This window comes from Bombina bombina, chromosome 3 (genome assembly GCF_027579735.1).
Source record: "Bombina bombina isolate aBomBom1 chromosome 3, aBomBom1.pri, whole genome shotgun sequence".
NCBI lineage: Eukaryota > Metazoa > Chordata > Amphibia > Anura > Bombinatoridae > Bombina > Bombina bombina.
The window spans coordinates 47,660,932-47,684,358 of record NC_069501.1 but is presented as its reverse complement, the minus strand read 5'-3'; the positions used below and the strand labels follow the sequence as shown (position 1 = coordinate 47,684,358).

The 23,427-nt window shown below is 37.0% G+C and overlaps 1 protein-coding gene across 2 annotated transcripts in view; it reads right to left on the bottom strand.

Annotated features, from left to right (window-relative positions):
- SIDT1 (SID1 transmembrane family member 1) overlaps nucleotides 1–23,427 on the bottom strand; it is a 321,104-nt gene that overhangs the window by 117,370 nt on the left and 180,307 nt on the right. For both annotated transcript variants that reach the window (XM_053705818.1, XM_053705819.1), the window contains exons 8-11: nucleotides 13,621–13,714; nucleotides 2,318–2,389; nucleotides 1,922–2,015; nucleotides 769–812 (exon numbers count right to left, since the gene is read on the bottom strand). In XM_053705818.1, coding sequence (XP_053561793.1) covers nucleotides 769–812; nucleotides 1,922–2,015; nucleotides 2,318–2,389; nucleotides 13,621–13,714 — 304 coding nt within the window. The remainder of the gene's footprint in view (nucleotides 1–768; nucleotides 813–1,921; nucleotides 2,016–2,317; nucleotides 2,390–13,620; nucleotides 13,715–23,427) is intronic.

The following is a 23,427-nucleotide window of genomic DNA, read 5'->3' as shown; positions in this document are numbered from 1 at the left end:
TAGAAGTAAACTATTTAGTACTGTGTAAACTTACTTTGATACATTTCCATTACAATCGCACTAAGCTTTTTGTTCTTTGCTAACAATGGTGATTGCATACGTAGCGAATAAATTGTCATTACATGGGAGTAAACCGTATTTTAATTGGAAAACAATGCCGGGAGCTGGATGCAATATCTGCTAGCTTAGGCTAGCAGATATTGCATCCAACAGTGTGTATGTGTGTCTGTTTCTGTGTGTGAGTGTGCATGTTTATGTGTGTGAGTGTGTGTGTTTATATGTGTGAGTGTGTGTGTTTATGTGTGTGAGTGTGTGTGTTTATATGTGTGAGTGTGTGTGTTTATGTGTGTGAGTGTGTGTGTTTATATGTGTGAGTGTGTGTGTTTATGTGTGTGAGTGTATGTTTATGTGTGTGTATCTTTATGAGTGTGTGGGTTTATGTGTGTGCTTGTATGTGTGTTTATTTGTGTGCGTGCATGTTTATGTGTGTGAGTGTGTGAGTACATTTATGTGTGTGTGTGTTTATGTGTGTGTGTTCTGTGTGTTTCTGTTTATGTGTGTATATTTATATGTGTGTGGGTTTATGTGTGTGCTTGTATGTGTGTGTGTGTGTCTATGTGCACGTGTAATCTGGCCCTATGTGTCTACAAATAAAACATTGAGTAAATTATGAGTAGATCTTTCATGGACTCGTATAACAAACACCAGTAAGTATTACTTCTCACTGCTATGCACATCTGAAATACAGGCTGGTTTCAGGTATTTTACCATCACTTGGGCTGTCTTGTAGATCCAATCCCTTTCTCTGAATTCTGCAAATCAAATTTAGAAAAAATGTAAAGGTTACTAAGTTCTTTTGACTTAAAATTGTTGTCCTCAATCTTTTTTTAAAAGTTTGTGAGTGTTTAAAGGGCAAACTCTAGTACAGTTTTGTAAGTATAAGTCCTTATCAATGTGCTGTGGGCATAAATACAATAAAAATATATGATACTAGCTGATTGCTCTAACATACAGCCATTTGAGGCTGTACCAAGTATACTTAATAAACCAAAACACACCACTTCCAAGCCCACACGGCTTCTCTAAGATCCAATGGAAGTGATCAGGGCGTGAGAGAGATGCTGGTAATCTACACAACTGGCACGGCTGAACTCTCCACAATGCAACAAATTATCAATTATAAGGGCTGCACTCACGACGCTAGAAAATTCTTAACAAATAAACTTTATTGCACATATTCCTCTTTATGTAATTTTTTTAATATTTGTAATCAGCTGTTTTGACTGATACTTTCCTATATTAAGTTTACCCTAGTGCAGATGTGGTGAAGCTTTTTCTGGGTGTGTTTCCAAATTGCCCATAATATTATATAAAAACCTCTTTACTGCTCATGGTACCTATTTAATTTAGAAGGACAGTAAAGAAACATTACAATTATTTTTTCTTTTATATCCATTATATGCCAACCAATTAAAGTCTTATTGCTGATATATACTGTGGACTCATAAGAAAATAATAATAATAGTTTATTAAGTGCTATAGTTATTGCCAATTAAACTAAGCACTATGGTGCCAGTAATATGCTGCCATATTGGTTCTGTAACGATGATACTAGACAAACCACAGCCCCAGTTGAAATAACATATTAGCTGTGTGCTTGTATCACAACTGGGCAAGTTATTTGTATACTGATTCAGTTCATGAACAAAAAATACCATAAAAATTACCCACTTTTCTGTGCTTTGGTCATTTTCCCAAATTTTTCACATTCGTTATTAGTTTTATTACGTAAAAATGTGTTGTCTTGTCTGAATGAAATAGTAAATTATGTAATACTATCACTAATAACAAGATTAGAATTATACCCAGGCAAATTATGGGACCCATCTCTCACACTTGGTTTTTGCATTGTGACACCCACCTGACGTAATGCACAAACGCGACCAACAGGGAACCCAGGTAAAAGATGAGGAAGAAGAGGAGACTCAGTAGGGTGGCTTGGATGTAGACCGAGTCTGAGGACAAACAGCAGACGCACTGTTACTTACGCAGTGAGAAAAGATACATTTGTCACAACAGACACCATTCAATAAACTATTAGAGTGTTCTACCCTGACTTTAGTGTGAGATATCTGGGTTGCTTAAACCCATCTAACTGATTCTTAGGGACTTATAAAGCATATTTATATATGCATAAACAGTGCACTGCAATGTAAAATACCTGCATGCAAAATAAGTCATTAAAAATTATCACACCAAGAGAGACGCATTACATCACATACACCATGACCAAATCTGAGAAATGGAGCATACCAACCTTTAATGGAGGGGCTGATTATCACTTGAATGTCCTTAATGCGTTTCAGGTTCCACGTATGATTTCCTTTTCCTGAAAAGATAAAATCTCTTATATATATAGAAGATCCTAACTAACTGTTTGATATTTTTGCATATTTAATGCAAAAATGTAGTGGTTTAATTTTGTCTATAATAATAATCATAATTGTCTCCCACTTTCACAGCAAATACCATCCTGTGAAAATGCTAACTAGTATTCCATTATTTCCCCACTGTTTTACTGCATTGCTTGCAAACATGTATTCTATTATATTCCCACTGCTTTACTGCATTGCTTGCAAACATGTATTCTATTATATTCTCACTGCTTTACTGCATTGCTTGCAAACATGTATTCTATTATATTCCCACTGCTTTACTGCATTGCTTGCAAACATGTATTCTATTATATTCCCACTGCTTTACTGCATTGCTTGCAAACATGTATTCTATTATATTCCCACTGCTTTACTGCATTGCTTGCAAACATGTATTCTATTATATTCCCACTGCTTTACTGCATTTTTTGCCAACATTTTTATTCCATTATTTCCCCACTGCTTTGCTGCATTGCTTGCCAACATTTATTCCATTATTTCCCCACTGCTTTACTGCATTGCTTGCAAATATTTATTCCATTATGTTCCCACTGCTTTATTGCATTGCTTGCCAACATTTATTCCATTATTTCCCCACTGCTTTACTGCATTGCTTGCAAACATTTATTCCAATATTTTCCCACTGCTTTATTGTATTGTTTGCCAACATTTATTCCATTATTTTCCCACTGCTTTATTGCATTGTTTGACAACATTTATTCCATTATTTTCCCACTGCTTTATTGCATTGTTTGACAACATTTATTCCATTATGTTCCCACTGCTTTACTGCATTGTTTGACAACATTTATTCCATTATGTTCCCACTGCTTTACTGCATTGTTTGCCACCAACATTTATTCCATTATTTTCCCACTACTTTATTGCATTGCTTGCCAACATTTATTCCATTTCCCCCCACTGCTTTACTGCATTGCTCGCCAACATTTATTCCATTATTTTCCCACTGCTTTATTGCATTGTTTGACAACATTGATTCCATTATGTTCCCACTGTTTACCTGCATTGTTTGCCGCCAACATTAATTCCATTATTTTCCCACTGATTTATTGCACTGTTACCAACATGTATTCCATTATATTCCCACAGCTTTACTGATTGCTTGCCAACATTTATTCCATTATTTTCCCACTGATTTATTGCATTGGTTACCAACATTTATTCCATTATATTCCCACTGCTTTACTGATTGCTTGCCAACATTTATTTCATTATTTTCCCATTGCTTTACTGCATTGCTTGCCAACATTTATTCCATTATTTACCCACTGATTTATTGCATTGGTTACCAACATTTATTCAATTATATTCCCACTGCTTTACTGATTGCTTGCCAACATTTATTTCATTATTTTCCCACAGCTTTATTTATTTGCTTGCCAACATTTATTTCATTCTTTTCCCACTGCTTTATTTATTTGCTTGCCAACATTTATTCCATTTTTTCCCACTGCTTTTCTGCATTGCTCGCCAACATTCACTTCATTATTTTCCCACGGCTTTATTGCATTGCTTGCCAACATTTATTCCATTATATTTCCACTGCTTTACTGCATTCGTAGCCGAAATTTATTACATTATTTTCCCACTGCTTTACTGCTTTGCTTACCAACATGTATTCAATTATTTTCCCACTGCTTTATTTTATTGCTTGCTAACATTTATTACATTTTTTCCCACTGCTTTACTGCATTGCTTGCTAACATTTTCCCATTATTTCCACACTGCTTTATTGCATTGCTTGCCAACATTTATTTAATTATATTCCAACTGCTTTACTGTATTCCTTGCCAACATTTATTCCATTAAGTTCCCACTGCTTTATTTAATTGCTTGCCAACATTTATTCCATTATTTTCCCACTGGTTTATTGCACTGCTTTCCAACATTTATTCTATTATTTTCCCATTGCTTAACAGCATTGCTTACTAACATTTATTCCATTATTTCCCTACTGCTTTATTGCAATGGTTACCAATGTAGTGGTTTAATTTTGTCTATAATAATAATCATAATTGTCTCCCACTTTCACAGCAAATACCATCCTGTGAAAATGCTAACTAGTATTCCATTATTTCCCCACTGTTTTACTGCATTGCTTGCAAACGTATTCTATTATATTCCCACTGCTTTACTGCATTGCTTGCAAACATGTATTCTATTATATTCCCACTGCTTTACTGCATTGCTTGCAAACATGTATTCTATTATATTCCCACTGCTTTACTGCATTTTTTGCCAACATTTTTATTCCATTATTTCCCCACTGCTTTGCTGCATTGCTTGCCAACATTTATTCCATTATTTCCCCACTGCTTTACTGCATTGCTTGCAAACATTTATTCCAATATTTTCCCACTGCTTTATTGTATTGTTTGCCAACATTTATTCCATTATTTTCCCACTGCTTTATTGCATTGTTTGACAACATTTATTCCATTATGTTCCCACTGCTCTACTGCATTGTTTGACAACATTTATTCCATTATGTTCCCACTGCTTTACTGCATTGTTTGCCGCCAACATTTATTCCATTATTTTCCCACTACTTTATTGCATTGCTTGCCAACATTTATTCCATTTCCCCCCACTGCTTTACTGCATTGCTCGCCAACATTTATTCCATTATTTTCCCACTGCTTTATTGCATTGTTTGACAACATTGATTCCATTATGTTCCCACTGTTTACCTGCATTGTTTGCTGCCAACATTTATTCCATTATTTTCCCACTGCTTTATTGCATTGATTGCCAACATTAATTCCATTATTTTCCCACTGATTTATTGCACTGTTACCAACATTTATTCCATTATATTCCCACAGCTTTACTGATTGCTTGCCAACATTTATTCCATTATTTTCCCACTGATTTATTGCATTGGTTACCAACATTTATTCCATTATATTCCCACTGCTTTACTGATTGCTTGCCAACATTTATTTCATTATTTTCCCATTGCTTTACTGCATTGCTTGCCAACATTTATTCCATTATTTACCCACTGATTTATTGCATTGGTTACCAACATTTATTCCATTATATTCCCACTGCTTTACTGATTGCTTGCCAACTTTTATTTCATTATTTTCCCACTGCTTTATTTATTTGCTTGCCAACATTTATTTCATTCTTTTCCCACTGCTTTATTTATTTGCTTGCCAACATTTATTCCATTTTTTCCCACTGCTTTTCTGCATTGCTCGCCAACATTCACTTCATTATTTTCCCACGGCTTTATTGCATTGCTTGCCAACATTTATTCCATTATATTCCCACTGCTTTACTGCATTCGTAGCCGAAATTTATTACATTATTTTCCCACTGCTTTACTGCTTTGCTTACCAACATGTATTCAATTATTTTCCCACTGCTTTATTTTATTGCTTGCTAACATTTATTACATTTTTTCCCACTGCTTTACTGCATTGCTTGCTAACATTTTCCCATTATTTCCACACTGCTTTATTGCATTGCTTGCCAACATTTATTTAATTATATTCCAACTGCTTTACTGTATTCCTTGCCAACATTTATTCCATTAAGTTCCCACTGCTTTATTTAATTGCTTGCCAACATTTATTCCATTATTTTCCCACTGGTTTATTGCACTGCTTTCCAACATTTATTCTATTATTTTCCCATTGCTTAACAGCATTGCTTACTAACATTTATTCCATTATTTCCCTACTGCTTTATTGCAATGGTTACCAATGTAGTGGTTTAATTTTGTCTATAATAATAATCATAATTGTCTCCCACTTTCACAGCAAATACCATCCTGTGAAAATGCTAACTAGTATTCCATTATTTCCCCACTGCTTTACTGCATTGCTTGCAAACGTATTCTATTATATTCCCACTGCTTTACTGCATTGCTTGCAAACATGTATTCTATTATATTCCCACTGCTTTACTGCATTGCTTGCAAACATGTATTCTATTATATTCCCACTGCTTTACTGCATTTTTTGCCAACATTTTTATTCCATTATTTCCCCACTGCTTTACTGCATTGCTTGCAAACATTTTTTTCCAATATTTTCCCACTGCTTTATTGTATTGTTTGCCAACATTTATTCCATTATTTTCCCACTGCTTTATTGCATTGTTTGACAACATTTATTCCATTATGTTCCCACTGCTTTACTGCATTGTTTGACAACATTTATTCCATTATGTTCCCACTGCTTTACTGCATTGTTTGCCGCCAACATTTATTCCATTCTTTTCCCACTACTTTATTGCATTGCTTGCCAACATTTATTCCATTTCCCCCCACTGCTTTACTGCATTGCTCGCCAACATTTATTCCATTATTTTCCCACTGCTTTATTGCATTGTTTGACAACATTGATTCCATTATGTTCCCACTGTTTACCTGCATTGTTTGCCGCCAACATTTATTCTATTATTTTCCCACTGCTTTATTGCATTGCTTGCCAACATTAATTCCATTATTTTCCCACTGATTTATTGCACTGGTTACCAACATTTATTCCATTATATTCCCACAGCTTTACTGATTGCTTGCCAACATTTATTCCATTATTTTCCCACTGATTTATTGCATTGGTTACCAACATTTATTCCATTATATTCCCACTGCTTTACTGATTGCTTGCCAACATTTATTTCATTATTTTCCCATTGCTTTACTGCATTGCTTGCCAACATTTATTCCATTATTTACCCACTGATTTATTGCATTGGTTACCAACATGTATTCCATTATATTCCCACTGCTTTACTGATTGCTTGCCAACATTTATTTCATTATTTTCCCACTGCTTTATTTATTTGCTTGCCAACATTTATTTCATTCTTTTCCCACTGCTTTATTTATTTGCTTGCCAACATTTATTCCATTTTTTCCCACTGCTTTTCTGCATTGCTCGCCAACATTCACTTCATTATTTTCCCACGGCTTTATTGCATTGCTTGCCAACATTTATTCCATTATATTCCCACTGCTTTACTGCATTCGTAGCCGAAATTTATTACATTATTTTCCCACTGCTTTACTGCATTGCTTACCAACATGTATTCAATTCTTTTCCCACTGCTTTATTTTATTGCTTGCTAACATTTATTAAATTTTTTCCCACTGCTTTACTGCATTGCTTGCTAACATTTTCCCATTATTTCCACACTGCTTTATTGCATTGCTTGCCAACATTTATTTAATTATATTCCAACTGCTTTACTGTATTCCTTGCCAACATTTATTCCATTAAGTTCCCGCTGCTTTACTGCATTCATTGTTTGCCAACATTTATTCCATTAAGTTCCCACTGCTTTATTTAATTGCTTGCCAACATTTATTCCATTATTTTCCCACTGGTTTATTGCACTGCTTTCCAACATTTATTCTATTATTTTCCCATTGCTTAACAACATTGCTTACTAACATTTATTCCATTATTTCCCTACTGCTTTATTGCAATGGTTACCAACATTTATTTAATTATTCTCCCGCTGCTAGACTGCTATGATTAACAACATTTAAAGGGACATAATGCTCATATGCTAAATCGCTTGAAACTGATGCAGTATAACTGTAAAAAGCTGACAGGAAAATATCACCTGAGCATCTCTATGTAAAAAAGGAAGATATTTTACCTCACAATTTCCTCAGCTCAGCAGAGTAAGTTCTGTGTAAAAAGTTATACTTCACCTGCTCCCAGCTGCAGGTAAAAAAAAATTAAAAAAATGAAGAAATGAACAGCAGCCAATCAGCATCAGCAATGCTGAGGTCATGAACTCTTACTGTGATCTCATGAGATTTGACTTAACTCTCATGAGATTTCATAGTAAGCTTCCTTTACCTGATTGGTGAAATAATATGAGAGTGCACGAAGCTCATCCTTTCAGCTGTCCCAGGACAGACACACTAAAATGCTGCTTAGAAATCCTTTACAATGGGAGGTGGCGACGGAGGAACTTTTGAGGTAAAATATCTTTCTTTTTTACATAGAGATGTTCAGGTGATATTTTCTAATCAGCTTTTTACAGCTATGCTGCATCACTTTCAAGTGTTTAAACATTTGGGTATTATGGCCCTTTAATTGACCCTTTTACTAATGCTTTATTGCATTATTTGCTAACTTTCATTCATGTGTTATCTTACTGCTCTACTGAACTGGCTGCCAAGTTATATTACATTGTTTTTTCACTTCTATAATACAGTACATTGCTTACCAATTTTTAGTTTACTCTTTCCCACTGCTTTACTGAATTGTTTGTCAACTTTTATTTCTCTTTACACTGTTTTACATCATTGCTCGACATTTTTAAACAATGCTTTCAGGTTGCATTGTTTAGCAACTCTAAATTCATTATTTTGCAACTATTTAAAGGGACACTGTACCCAAAAATGTTCTTTTGTAATTCAGAAAGAGCATGCAATTTTAAGCAACTTTCTAATTTACTCCTATTATCAATTTTTCTTCGTTCTCTTGCTATCATTATTTGAAAAAGAAGGCATCTAAGCTTTTTTTGGTTTCAGTACTCTGGACAGCACTTTTTTATTGGTGGATGAATTTATCCACCAATCAGCAAGGACAACCCAGGTTGTTCACCAAAAATGGGCCGGCATCTAAACTTACATTCTTGCATTTCAAATAAAGATACCAAGATAAAGAAGAACATTTGATAATAGGAGTAAATTAGAAAGTTGCTTAAAATGTCATGCTCTATCTGAATCACGCAAGAAAATTTTTGGGTACAGTGTCCCTTTAATTATTTGTAACTGCTGCTTTGCTTACACACTTCCCGTATTCAATGTTTTACCACTGCTTTCCTGCATGGCTTGCTGTAGTGGTTCAGATTCCAGTGGGTGTTCTGTTATTATGTTTTGAGTATGTTCATAAGTTATGATTTGTTAAGTTTCTAGTTATTCACTAACATCTCACACTCTACAGCTGGTTAGATTATCATAACTTGCCTAATTGTGTGTTTAATGTGGGAGATCTAGCTGCATTTACCACTGAACTCATTAAGGTGAGATCTTTATGATGTAACTGCTTTAGACATAGTGGCCCAGATTACGAGTTTTGCGTTAGAGGCTATGTGGTGCTAACAAGCAGTTTTCTCTCACCGCTCACTTACCTGCAGCGCTGGTATTATGAGTTTTTACAAACCCGTCGTTTAAAGACAAGAAGTGAGCGTTGAGCAAAATTTTGCTCCATACCGCACTCTAATACCAGCGCTGCTTAAGTCAGCGGTGAGCTGGTCATACGTGCTCATGCACGATTTCCCCATAGGAATTAACTGGGAGAGTTGGCTGAGAAAAAGTCTAACACCTGCAAAAAAGCAGCGTAAAACTCAGTAACGCAGCCCCATTGATTCCTATTGGGAAATAAAAGTTATATCTACACCTAACACCCTAACATGAACCCTGAGTCTAAACACCCCTAATCTTAAATTTATTAACCCCTAATCTGCTGTCGCCGACTAAATTAACAACCTGCATTATATTTATTAACCCCTAATCTGCCGCTCCGGACACCGCCGCCACCTACATTATACTTATGAACCCCTAATCTGCTGCCCCCAACATCGCTGACACCTACATTATATTTATTAACCCCTAATCTGCCGTCCCCAATGTCGCTGCCACCTACCTACACTTATTAACCCCTAATCTGCCGCCCCCAACGTCGCCGCCACGATAATAAACATATTAACCCCTAAACTGCCGCACTCACGCATAGCAAACACTAGTTAAATATTATTAACCCCTAATATGCTGTCCCTAACATCGACGCCACCTACCTACATTTATTAACCCCTAATCTGCCGTCTCCAATGTCGCCGCCACTATACTAAATGTATTAACCCCTAAACCTAAGTCTAACCCTAAAAGCCCCTAACTTAAATATATTTAAAATAAATCTAAATAAAATTACTATAATTAACTACATTATTCCTATTTAAAACTAAATACTTACCTATAAAATAAACCCCAAGCTAGCTACAATATAACTAATAGTTACATTGTATCTAGCTTAGGGTTTATTTTTATTTTACAGGCAAGTTTGTATTTATTTTAACTAGGTACAATAGTTATTAAATAGTTATTAACTATTTAATAAATACCTAGCTAAAATAAATACAAAAGTACCTGTAAAATAAAACCTAACCTAAGTTCCAATAACACCTAACACTACACTATAATTAAATAAATTAACTAAATTAACAACAATTAAATCAATTAAATTAAATTAGCTAAAGTACAAACCCCCCCCCCACTAAATTACAGAAAATAATAAACAAATTACAAGATATTTAAACTAATTACACCTAATCTAATAGCCCTATCAAAATAAAAAAAGCCCCCCCAAAATAAAAAAAAAACTCTAGCCTAAACTAAACTACCAATAGCCCTTAAAAGGGCCTTTTGCGGGGCATTGCCCCAAAGTAATCAGCTCTTTTACCTGAAAAAAAAATACAAACAGCCCCCCCAACAATAAAACCCACCACCCACACAACCAACCCCCCAAATAAAATACTAACTAAAGGGCATTTGGGTGGGCATTGCCCTTAAAAGGGCAGTTAGCTCTTTTGCAAGCCCAAACCCTAACCTAAAAATAAAACCAACCCAATACACCCTTAAAAAAACCTAACACTAACCCCCTGAAGATCGACTTACCGGGAGAAGTCTTCATCCAAGCCGGGCCGAAGTCCTCAACGAAGCCGGGAGAAGTCTTCATCCAAGCCAGGCGAAGTGGTCCTCAGGACGGGCAAAAGTCTTCATCCAGACGACATCTTCTATCTTCATCCATCCGGTGTGGAGCGGGTCCATCTTCAAGACATCCGACGCGGAGACTTCTCTCGGTAAGTGTTAGGTTTTTTTTAAGGGTGTATTGGGTGGGTTTTATTTTTAGGTTAGGGTTTGGGCTTGCAAAAGAGCTAACTGGGGGGGGGGGCTTTTTTATTTTGATAGGGCTATTAGATTAGGTGTAATTAGTTTAAATATCTTGTAATTTGTTTATTATTTTCTGTAATTGAGTGGGGGTTTTTTGCACTTTAGCTAATTTAATTTAATTGATTTAATTGTTGTTAATTTAGTTAATGTATTTAATTATAGTCTAATGTTAAGTCTAGTCTAGTGTTAAGTTTTACTGTAACTTAGTTTAGGTATTTAATAACTATTCTATCTAGTTAAAATAAATACAAACTTGCCTGTAAAATAAAAATAAACCCTAAGCTAGATACAATGTAACTATTAGTTATATTGTAGCTAACTTAGGGTTTATTTTATAGGTAAGTATTTAGTTTTAAATAGGAATAATGTAGTTAATTATAGTAATTTTATTTAGATTTATTTTTAATTATATTTAAGTTAGGGGGTGTTAGGGTTAGACTTAGATTTAGGGGTTAATACATTTATTATAGTGGCGGCGATGTTGGGGCGGCGGATTAGGGGTTAATAAATGTAGGTAGGTGGCGGCGATGTTAGGGACGGCAGATTAGGGGTTCATAAATATAATGTAGGTGGTGGCGGTGTCCGAAGCGGCAGATTAGGGGTTAAAATTTTTATTATAGTGTTTGCGATGCGGGAGGGCCTCGGTTTAGGGGTTAATAGGTAGTTTATGGGTGTTAGTGTACTTTTTAGCACTTTAGTTATGAGTTTTATGTTACAGCGTTGTACCAAAAAACTCTTAACTACTGACTTTTAAATGCGTTAGGACTCTTGACAGGGTAGTGTGTACCACTCACTTTTTGGCCTCTCAGGACAGACTCGTAATATCAGCGCTATGGAAGTCCCATAGAAAAAAGACTTTACGAAGTTTACGTAAGTCGTTTTGCAGTAAGGCCAAAGAAGTGTGCGGTGACCCTAAACCTTCAAGACTCGTAATAGCACCGGGCGTAAAAAAGCAGCGTTAGGACCTCTTAACGCACAATTCGTAATCTAGCCGATAGTATGTAAGTCATGCAAAACATCACAAAAGCACTGAGACATCAGTACATAGTAAGTTCTCTATTTACTTATATGATGATAACTAACAGACTTGGGCCTCGCTTCCATTGAGTCGTTAAAAATGGAGCCGTAAGCTACCGAAGCGGCCGACAGCTAAAAGTAATTTACGGCTGCATTTTAGTACCAGGTTTCCATTGAAAAGATTAGCGTGTTGCGCGCAGTCGCTCTTTTCGTGTAGCTGTAAGTTAACGTTGTGTTAACGCTTCCATCTGACGTCGGATTTCTTGAAAATCAATTAGTTGCTAAGGTAACCCGACCTTACGCTATAGAATTTACGTTTAACGTCCGTGCTTCTTACCTGTGATCGCCTCTCAAGAAAAATAAAAAAACACTTATCCATATTTTTAATAATCAAATACTATTTTCTAATATAATTATATTTAACACTTCATAAATATAAGTAATATTTCTTGCTGCCCTAGGCATAGGTCTAGTTTGCATTCTGTAGATATGTTCTTGCATATATTATTATATTTAAATATATACTGATATTTCTATTAGAATATAAGTTCAACTATTTCTATACATGAGACAACAATAAATATTACTTATAACAATTTATTTCTACATTAAAACACTTGCATTATTTGCAAGTTTTATCATTTCAATAGAAAATAGGTCTCAAAAAGCACAATTTTCCTCTTTTACACCTAGTTGAGCTGGGGGTAATATATCTCAATGTATCGACAGCCTCCGACAATGTATTAACGGTTAGCGCTTTCATTGGAAACCTGGTATAATTTATCGATTAACGGCTTCTATTACTTTCTATGGGACGCGAAGATCTTTTCGGCAGCCGAAGTCTGGCTGCCGATATCGAGGTATAACGCGCCATTGGAAACAGCCGATAAACGATATTGCTTCCGACAGCATATTTATCGGTTTGCGAGTGCACGCAAACTGAATTACGACTCAATGGAAGCGAGGCCATAATCGGCAAGATTATATGGGGAAATTACTGTAATATGTCTGAAAGTTAAAACCAAACAAATGATGTGCTGTAATGTAAGTGATATGGTACCAGAGCACAGCAGATAAAGTTTACAATATATTAACTACCCACAGAGATGAGGTTGTGAGGAGTGGATCTTGTATAAAACTCATGCCTCATATACTAAAGTATCCTGAGGTGGCATTAAAATTGCAGTTCTTCCTTGTCTCCAGCAGATGGCTCCTTACCTATTGTGGCTATAGGCACAGAACCACCACAGGCATAATCTTCTGGTTTGATGACAAACACCACATAGAACTGTCCTGAAGGGAAATCTTTCCTCTGTTAAAGAACAAAAGAATCACAGTGAGTAAGAATATTAATAATAATTAGGCGAGTCCCCTGCAGCTCAGCGCCAAAGCTGGCTGTGTGTTGGAAACCCTAATATTTTCTATATATTTTTTTAAATCACAGCAATACTTTCACAGTCAGATTTCTTATGAAAAAATGTCAAACATATATTTAATAATTACTCATTATCTAAATAACCAATCACTGAGTGATTTGTGTACACAGTAAGCATAACCACATTTAGTTTAAATAAATTCAATTAATCACCGGTTTCCAGACGCAATAGTGCGGTTGCAGCGACAGATTCAGACATCCCAGAGGAAGAATGTACAGGCGTATGATATCAGTATTAAAGGGACATGAAATACAATTTTTTTCTTTTATGATTCAGAGAGAGCATGCAATTTTAATGAACTTTCCAATTTACTTCTATTAAATAATTTGCTTTTAATCGCTTGATGTCCTTTGTTGAAAGTATATCTAAATAGGCTCAGTAGCTGCTTATCGGTCGCTACACATAGATGTCTCATGTTATTGGCATCCCCATGTGCATTGCTATTTCTTCAACAAAGGATACCTAAAGAATGAAGCAAATTAGATAAAGAAAAGGAGAAGATAGAAAGAAGCTCCTTCTCAAATCTCCCAAGATCAGAGTTCTCTTAGAGTCCTCTATGAGTCCACGAACCTATCAGCCAAAAAACAAACATTTTCTGTTGAGTTCTAAAATGTTTATTTAGTCGTCTTAACTATGTGTATAATTCTTTCGTCTGGGAGGCATAACTGATATCTAAAAGGGACATGGTTAATTAGTTTAGTGTATCTCTCGTGCTTCAGATACTAGGATTCTATTGTGCTCTCACTATCTGTTATTGCACAGGTGTCTTTGTTCATTATCCAGTAGAACCAAATCTTTTAGAACTGATCAGAGGTGCCTCGTATCCAAGCCGCAGATTCTGGTTTAATGTCCTTTTAAAGGGACATACTTGTAAAAAAAGGGCATCAGAACATTTCAGTTTTGAATAGAAGCATTTTTTCATTAGTAACAATACTTCTAGTAAAACTATCACTAGGAGAATAATATACACATGTGTATCCCGTGCACCAGCGGGTACTTCTGTGACATGATACACACCAACACGGGCTCTCTGAGCATTCACAGCATTTAAATGAAGGCGTAAGGGGCAGGAGCAGCATATGTGCATATGACACGGTAACAGTGACAGTATTAACTAGAAGTAGGTTTGCTAATACAGGTATACTGCAGAAATGCTTCCGTATTTAAATAATGCACTTGTGCACATTACAGTTATGTCACTGGGTTACGGTTAGTGCTGGGTCACAGGGTTAGAGCTGTAATTAAATAATGCACTCGTGCACATTACAGTTATGTCACTGGGTTACGGTTAGTGCTGGGTCACAGGGCTAGAGCTGTAATTAAATAATGCACTTGTGCACATTACAGTTATGTCACTGGGTTACGGTTAGTGCTGGGTGACAGGGTTAGAGCTGTAATTAAATAACGCACTTGTGCACATTACAGTTATGTCACTGGGTTACGGTTAGTGCTGGGTGACAGGGCTAGAGCTGTAATTAAATAATGCACTCGTGCACATTACAGTTATGTCACTGGGTTACGGTTAGTGCTGGGTGACAGGGTTAGAGCTGTAATTAAATAATGCACTTGTGCACATTACAGTTATGTCACTGGGTTACGGTTAGTGCTGGGTGACAGGGTTAGAGCTGTAATTAAATAATGCACTCGTGCACATTACAGTTATGTCACTGGGTTACGGTTAGTGCTGGGTGACAGGGCTAGAGCTGTAATTAAATAATGCACTTGTGCACATTACAGTTATGTCACTGGGTTACGGTTAGTGCTGGGTGACAGGGCTAGAGCTGTAATTAAATAATGCACTCGTGCACATTACAGTTATGTCACTGGGTTACGGTTAGTGCTGGGTGACAGGGCTAGAGCTGTAATTAAATAATGCACTTGTGCATATTACAGTTATGTCACTGGGTTACGGTTAGTGCTGGGTGACAGGGTTAGAGCTGTAATTAAATAATGCACTCGTGCACATTACAGTTATGTCACTGGGTTACGGTTAGTGCTGGGTGACAGGGTTAGAGCTGTTATTAGGGCTTGGGGTTACATTTAGGGATTGGGGGTAGATACTTTGGCACCCTCTGCGATTTGCTTCTAATTGAAAGTAATGGCATTTAATGATAAGCAGCTTCTCGTCGGGGGTTGTGCCGCTAAAACCTCTCAGCTTGTAAGAAATTCATATCAAGCTTTCATGTTTTAAAGAGATATAAGGCAAATAGTACTGTAAAAATAACTTGCTTCATTTTTTTTTACAGCATTTTATTATTATTATTATTATTATTATTATTTTACCAAATTCACTGAGCACCCCCCACCAGCCAGATAAGCACAATAACTTGTGCTGCCCCTGACTGGCTCACTGGTTGCTTTCTCATCTGAAGAGCTAGGACAGTGTAAGTTTAACCCCTTAACAGGGTTTAAATATATAGTGACAGTTAATAATTTGGCACCTTCTAGTTGGATTTTCATATTTGCCAGTATGACAGCAAATATTGTCACAGCCTAGCAGCTATGATGGCAGATATTGTCACAGCCTAGCAGCTATAATGGCAGATAATGTCACAGTCTAGCAGATATGATGGCAGATATTGTCAAAGTCTAGCAGCTATGATGGCAGATATTGTCACAGTCTAGCAGCCATGATGGCAGATATTGTAACAGTCTAGCAGCTATGATGGCAGATATTGTCACAGTCTAGCAGCTATGATGGCAGATATTGTCACAGTCTAGCAGCTATGATGGCAGATATTGTCACAGTCTAGCAGCTATGATGGCAGATATTGTCACAGTCTAGCAGCTATAATGACAGATACTGTCACAGTCTAGCAGCTACGATGGCAGATATTGTCACAGTCTAGCAGCTATGATGCCAGATATTGTAACAGTCTAGCAGCTATGATGGCAGATATTGTCACAGTCTAGCAGCTATGATGGCAGATATTGTCACAGTCTAGCAGCTATGATGGCAGATATTGTCACAGTCTAGCAGATATTGTCACAGTCTAGCAGCCATGATGGCAGATATTGTCACAGTCTAGCAGCCATGATGGCAGATATTGTCACAGTCTAGCAGATATTGTCACAGTCTAGCAGCCATAATGGCAGATATTGTCACAGTCTAGCAGCTATGATGGCAGATATTGTCACAGTCTAGCAGCTATGATGGCAGATATTGTCACAGTCTAGCAGCTATGATGGCAGATATTGTCACAGCCTAGCAGCTATGATGGCAGATATTGTCACAGTCTAGCAGCTATGATGGCAGATATTGTCACAGTCTAGCAGCTATGATGGCAGATATTGTCACAGTCTAGCAGCTATGATGGCAGATATTGTCACAGTCTAGCAGCTATGATGGCAGATATTGTCACAGCCTAGCAGCTATGATGGCAGATATTGTCACAGTCTAGCAGCCATGATGGCAGATATTGTCACAGTCTAGCAGCTATGATGGCAGATATTGTAACAGTCTAGCAGTTATGATAGCAGATATTGTCACAGTCTAGCAGCTATAATGACAGATATTGTAACAGTATAGCAGCTATAATGACAGATATTGTCACAGTCTAGCAGCTATGATGGCAGATATTGTCACAGTCTAGCAGCTACGATGGCAGATATTGTAACAGTCTAGCAGTTATGATAGCAGATATTGTCACAGTCTAGCAGCTATAATGACAGATATTGTAACAGTATAGCAGCTATAATGACAGATATTGTCACAGTCTAGCAGCTATAATGACAGATATTGTCACAGTCTAGCAGCTATAATGACAGATATTATCACAGTCTAGCAGCCATGATGGCAGATATTGTCACAGTCTAGCAGCTATGATGGCAGATACTGTCACAGTCTAGCAGCTACGATGGCAGATATTGTCACAGTCTAGCAGCTATAATGACAGATATTGTAACAGTCTAGCAGCTATAATGGCAGATATTGTCACAGTCTAGCAGCTATAATGACAGATATTGTAACAGTCTAGCAGCTATGATGGCAGATATTGTCACAGTCTAGCAGCTATGATGGCAGATATTGTCACAGTCTAGCAGCTATGATGGCAGATATTGTCACAGTCTAGCAGATATTGTCACAGTCTAGCAGCCATGATGGCAGATATTGTCACAGTCTAGCAGCTATGATGGCAGATATTGTCACAGTATAGCAGCTATAATGACAGATATTGTCACAGTCTAGCAGCCATGATGGCAGATATTGTCACAGTCTAGCAGCTATGATGGCAGATACTGTCACAGTCTAGCAGCTACGATGGCAGATATTGTCACAGTCTAGCAGCTATAATGACAGATATTGTAACAGTCTAGCAGCTATAATGGCAGATATTGTCACAGTCTAGCAGCTATGATGGCAGATATTGTCACAGTCTAGCAGCTATGATGGCAGATATTGTCACAGTCTAGCAGATATTGTCACAGTCTAGCAGCCATGATGGCAGATATTGTCACAGTCTAGCAGCTATGATGGCAGATATTGTAACAGTCTAGCAGCTATGATGGCAGATATTGTCACAGTCTAGCAGATATTGTCACAGTCTAGCAGCTATAATGACAGATATTGTCACAGTCTAGCAGCCATAATGGCAGATATTGTCACAGTCTAGCAGCTATGATGGCAGATATTGTCACAGTCTAGCAGCTATGATGGCAGATATTGTCACAGTCTAGCAGCTATGATGGCAGATATTGGGGCCTATTTATCAAGTCGTCAACAGCAAATACGCTGGAATTCCACAGCGTAATTGTGGAGAGCTTGATTCACCTTATTTATCAAAGCCTACAGACCGGCAAAAGTAGAAATCTGTGACGTAACATACGATCCGCCGGTTTCAGTCCAACACAGATCGATGCTTACGTCATTACAGATGTTCCGAATGCAAATTCGGCACTATCTGACTACTTTTGCTAGTTATCAAATAACTACCAGGTACGCTCGCCACTATTCCGGTCCAGCATACCTGGTTTTCAATCCGCCGCCCTGGAGGCGGCGGATGCCATAGGAATCAATGGGAGTCTGAAAGCAGCGAAAGCTCATGTTCGCTGCTGCCCGATATCCCATTGATTCCTATTGGAGAATAAAATTTAAGTTTACACCTAACACCCTAACATGTACCCCGAGTCTAAACACCCCTAATCTGCCACCCCCTACACCGCTACCACCTATATTATACTTATTAACCCCTAATCTGCCGCCCCTACACTGCCGCCACCTACGTTATACTTATTAACCCCTAATCTGCTGCCCCCTACACCGCCGCCACCTACATTATACTTATACATTTTGTGCTCCCCCCCTCATTACATACCATACCATTGCTGGTTTTTACAAAATGTTACAAAGATTTTCCTAAAAAATTTATGAAAATCATTTACCTACAATATATGTTTTATGTATTAGTTTTCTTATAGATCATTGCAGGGATATGGGACACACTATATATATATTTTGTGTGTGTATGTATATATATATATATATTATTCTCTCTCTCTCTCTCTCTCTCTCTCTCTCTCTCTCTCTCTCTCTCTCTCTATATATATATATATATATATACACATATTGCTCCCATCACCTATCTATATCATTAGTAAAAGAGGCAAGGGGCACATGCACAGAGAAGAAAGCAGAATTTAATACAAAGCTTTATACACAGTACAACATATATTGTAAGCATCAACTTACATTTAAGTATAGGATCTTGAACGATTTCAAAAACTTTTATTAATCTAATGGATGGTTTTTGAAAACATTTTTCCCTCTTAGAAAGAGAAAATACCAACATAGGGTAAGTTTTCCTAATGGGAAATGCTCACAGGAAACAGATGGTTGACAAAATAAACTTTATTTGCAGATATCATACACTTCCATGTACAGTAACAACAAAGAACAGTAAAATTATCATGTGTGCATTATCACTACAATTTATATTATTATCATTACATAAATAAATCACAATATTTATACTATGTAGGCTGTAAACAAAAGTTGCAAATTATTAACCCAGAAAAAGTTTTAATATCAAATGATTATTAACATTAATCATAACATATTATTAAGATTATTTTTTTTAATAAGTATATTTATGTGTATTATATATACAGTTGGCTTTTTATAATTTATATTGTGATTTATTTATGTAATGATGATAATATAAATTGTAGTGATAATGCACACATGATAATTTTACTGTTCTTTGTTGTTACTGTACATGGAAGTGTATGATACACATATCTGCAAATAAAGTTTATGATAATTCCAGGGTCCAGGGATAAATAATTATATGGGACACATGCAGCCAGGCCAGTTCCCACCCTAACAACCCGGTACTCACAGTCACAGAGGAGAGTGCCCGCCAAGGAAGGATTGAGGAGTGCCAGACTTTGAAGTCACGCACACTGTTTGCTCTGTCACTGTGCCGGCCGGGATGGAAGAGCCTAGGCTAGGGATACGTGGTGGGTGAACACCGTGACCGTGAGCGCATTAGGGACCAAATGGAGGAGGAGGAGCTTATACTGGCACTGACAGTACTGTGGCACCTAAGAGGGAAAAAGTGCTGCTGGCAGCCTGCTGGGAGTCCTAAGTGGCGGATCTCCAGGGTCCGGTGGTCGCAAATGGGTTGCCTAGCTTGCCTTTCTGCAAGGGCCAGGCCTGTACTTATTAACTCCTAATCTGCTGCCCCGACACCGCCGCCACCTAAATAAAGTTATTAACCTCTATCCCGCCGCTCCCGACACCGCCGACCACCTAAATAAAAGTTATTAACCCCTATCCTGCTGCTCCCGGACCCCACTGCAACTAAATAAATGTATTAACCCCTAAACCCCTGGCCTCCCACATCACTAGCACTTACTAAACCTATTAACCCCTAAACCGCCAGCCCCCCCACATCGCCATAAACTAAATTAAACTGTTAACTCCTAAACCTAACAACCCGCTAACTTTATATTAATTATTAACTCATCCCTATCTTATAATAAATTTAAAATTACCTTTAGATTTAAATTAAACTATATTAAACTATTAATTAACCTACCCTAACTGTTATACTAAAATTACATTAAACTATATTAAACTAATAATTAATCTACCCTAACTTTTATACTAAAATTACATTAAACTACAAATTAAATTAACTATATTATATATTTAAACACCTAACCCTACTCAAATAATTAAAATCTACACAAAAAAATTACTAAGTTACAAAAAACTAACAACTAAGTTACAAAAAATAACAAACACTAAGTTATACAAAAAAATAAACACTATGTTACAAAAAATAAAAATAAATTATCAAAGATTTAAACGAATTACACCTAATCTAAGAGCCCTATGTAAATAAAAAAGCCCCCCAAAATAAAAAAAAACCCTAACCTACAATAAACTACAACTAGACCTTAAAAGGGCCTTTTGCGGGGCATTGCCCCAAAGAAATCAGCTCTTTTACCTGTAAATAAAAAAATACAAATACCCCCCAACAGTAAAACCCACCACCCACACAACCAACCCCCCAAATAAAAACCTAATCTAAAAAAACCTAAGCTCCCCATTGCCCTGAAAAGGGCATTTGTATGGGCATTGCCCTTAAAAGGGCATTTAGCTCTATTGCAGCCCAAAACCCTAACCTAAAAATAAAACCCACCCAATACACCCTTAAAAAATCCTAGCACTAACCCCAGAAGATTCACTTATAGTTTCGAAGATCCGACATCCATCCTCCAAGAACCCGGCAGATGTCTTCATCCGACCAAGCGGCCGAAGTCTTCCTCCAAGCCCGCAGAAGTCTTCACCCAGACGGCATCTCCTATCTTTATCCATCCGGCGCGGAGCGGCTCCATCTTCAAGACATCCGACGCGGAGCATCCTCTTCAATCAACGGCTTCTTCGGAATGAAGGTTCCTTTAAATGACGTCATCCAATATGACGTCCCTTAGATTCCGATCCAATCAGCCAATAGGATTGAGCTTGCATTCTATTGGCTGTTCCAATCAGCCAATAGAATGCCAGCTCAATCCTATTGGCTGATTGCAACAGCCAATAGGATTTTTTCAACCTTAATTCAGATTGGCTGATAGAATTCTATCAGTCAATCGGAATCTAAGGGACGCCATTTTGGATGACGTCATTTAAAGGAACCTTCATTCCGAAGAAGCCGTCAATTGAAGATGATGCTCCGCGTCGATGTCTTGAAGATGGAGCCGCTCCGCGCCGGATGGATGAAGATAGAAGATGCCATCTGGGTGAAGACTTCTGCGGGCTTGGAGGAAGACTTCGGCCGCTTGGATGAAGACTTCTGCCGGCTTCTTGGAGGATGGATGTCAGATCTTCAAAAAAGTGAATCTTCTGGGGTTAGTATTAGTATTTTTTAAAGGTGTATTGGGTGGGTTTCATTTTTAGGTTAGGGCTTTGGGCTGCAATAGAGCTAAATGCCCTTTTAAGGGCAATGCCCATCCAAATGCCCTTTTCATGGCAATGGGGAGCTTAGGTTTTTTTAGTTAGGTTTTTATTTGGGGGTTGGGTGTGTGGGTGGTGGTTTTTACTGTTGGGGGGTATTTGTATTTTTTTATTTACAGGTAAAAGAGCTGATTTCTTTGGGGCAATGCCAAAGAAAAGGCCCTTTTAAGGGCTATTTGTATTTTATTGTAGGTTAGGGGGGTTTTATTTTGGGGGGGGGGCTTTTTTATTTTCATAGTGCCCTTAGATTAGGTGTAATCAGTTTAAATATTTGATAATTTATTTTTTATTTTTTGTAACTTAGTGTTTAGTTTTTGTATAACTTAGTGTTTGTTATTTTTTGTAACTTAGTTGTTAGTTTTTTATAACTTAGTAATTTTTTTAGTGTAGATTTTAATTATTTGAGTAGGGTTAGGTGTTTAAATATATAATATAGTTAATTTAATGTGTAGTTTAATATAATTTTAGTATAAAAGTTAGGGTAGATTAATTATTAATTTAATATAGTTTCATGTAATTATAGTATAAAAGTTAGGGTAGATTAATTATTAATTTAATATAGTATAATGTAATTTTAGTATAATAGTTAGGGTAGGTTAATTATTTATTTAATATAGTTTAATGTAATTTTAGTATAATAGTTAGGGTAGGTTAATTATTAATATAATATAGTTAAATGTAATTTTAAAGGTAAGTTTAAATTTATTATAAGATTGGGATAAGTTAATATTTAATATAAAGTTAGCGGGTTGTTAGGTTTAGGGGTTAATAGGTTAATTTAGTTTATGGCGATATGGGGGGCTGGCGGTTTAGGGGTTAAAAACTTTATTTAGTTGTGGTGGGCTCCGGGAGCGGCGGGATAGGGGTTAATACCATAATGTAGGTGGTGGTGGGCTCAGGGAGCGGCGGAATAGGGGTTAATACCATAATGTAGGTGGTGGTGGGCTCAGGGAGCGGCGGGATAGGGGTTAATACCATAATGTAGGTGGTGGTGGGCTCAGGGAGCGGCGGGATAGGGGTTAATACCATAATGTAGGTGGTGGTGGGCTTCGGGAGCGGCGGGATAGGGGTTAATACCATAATGTAGGTGGTGGTGGGCTCAGGGAGCGGCGGAATAGGGGTTAATAA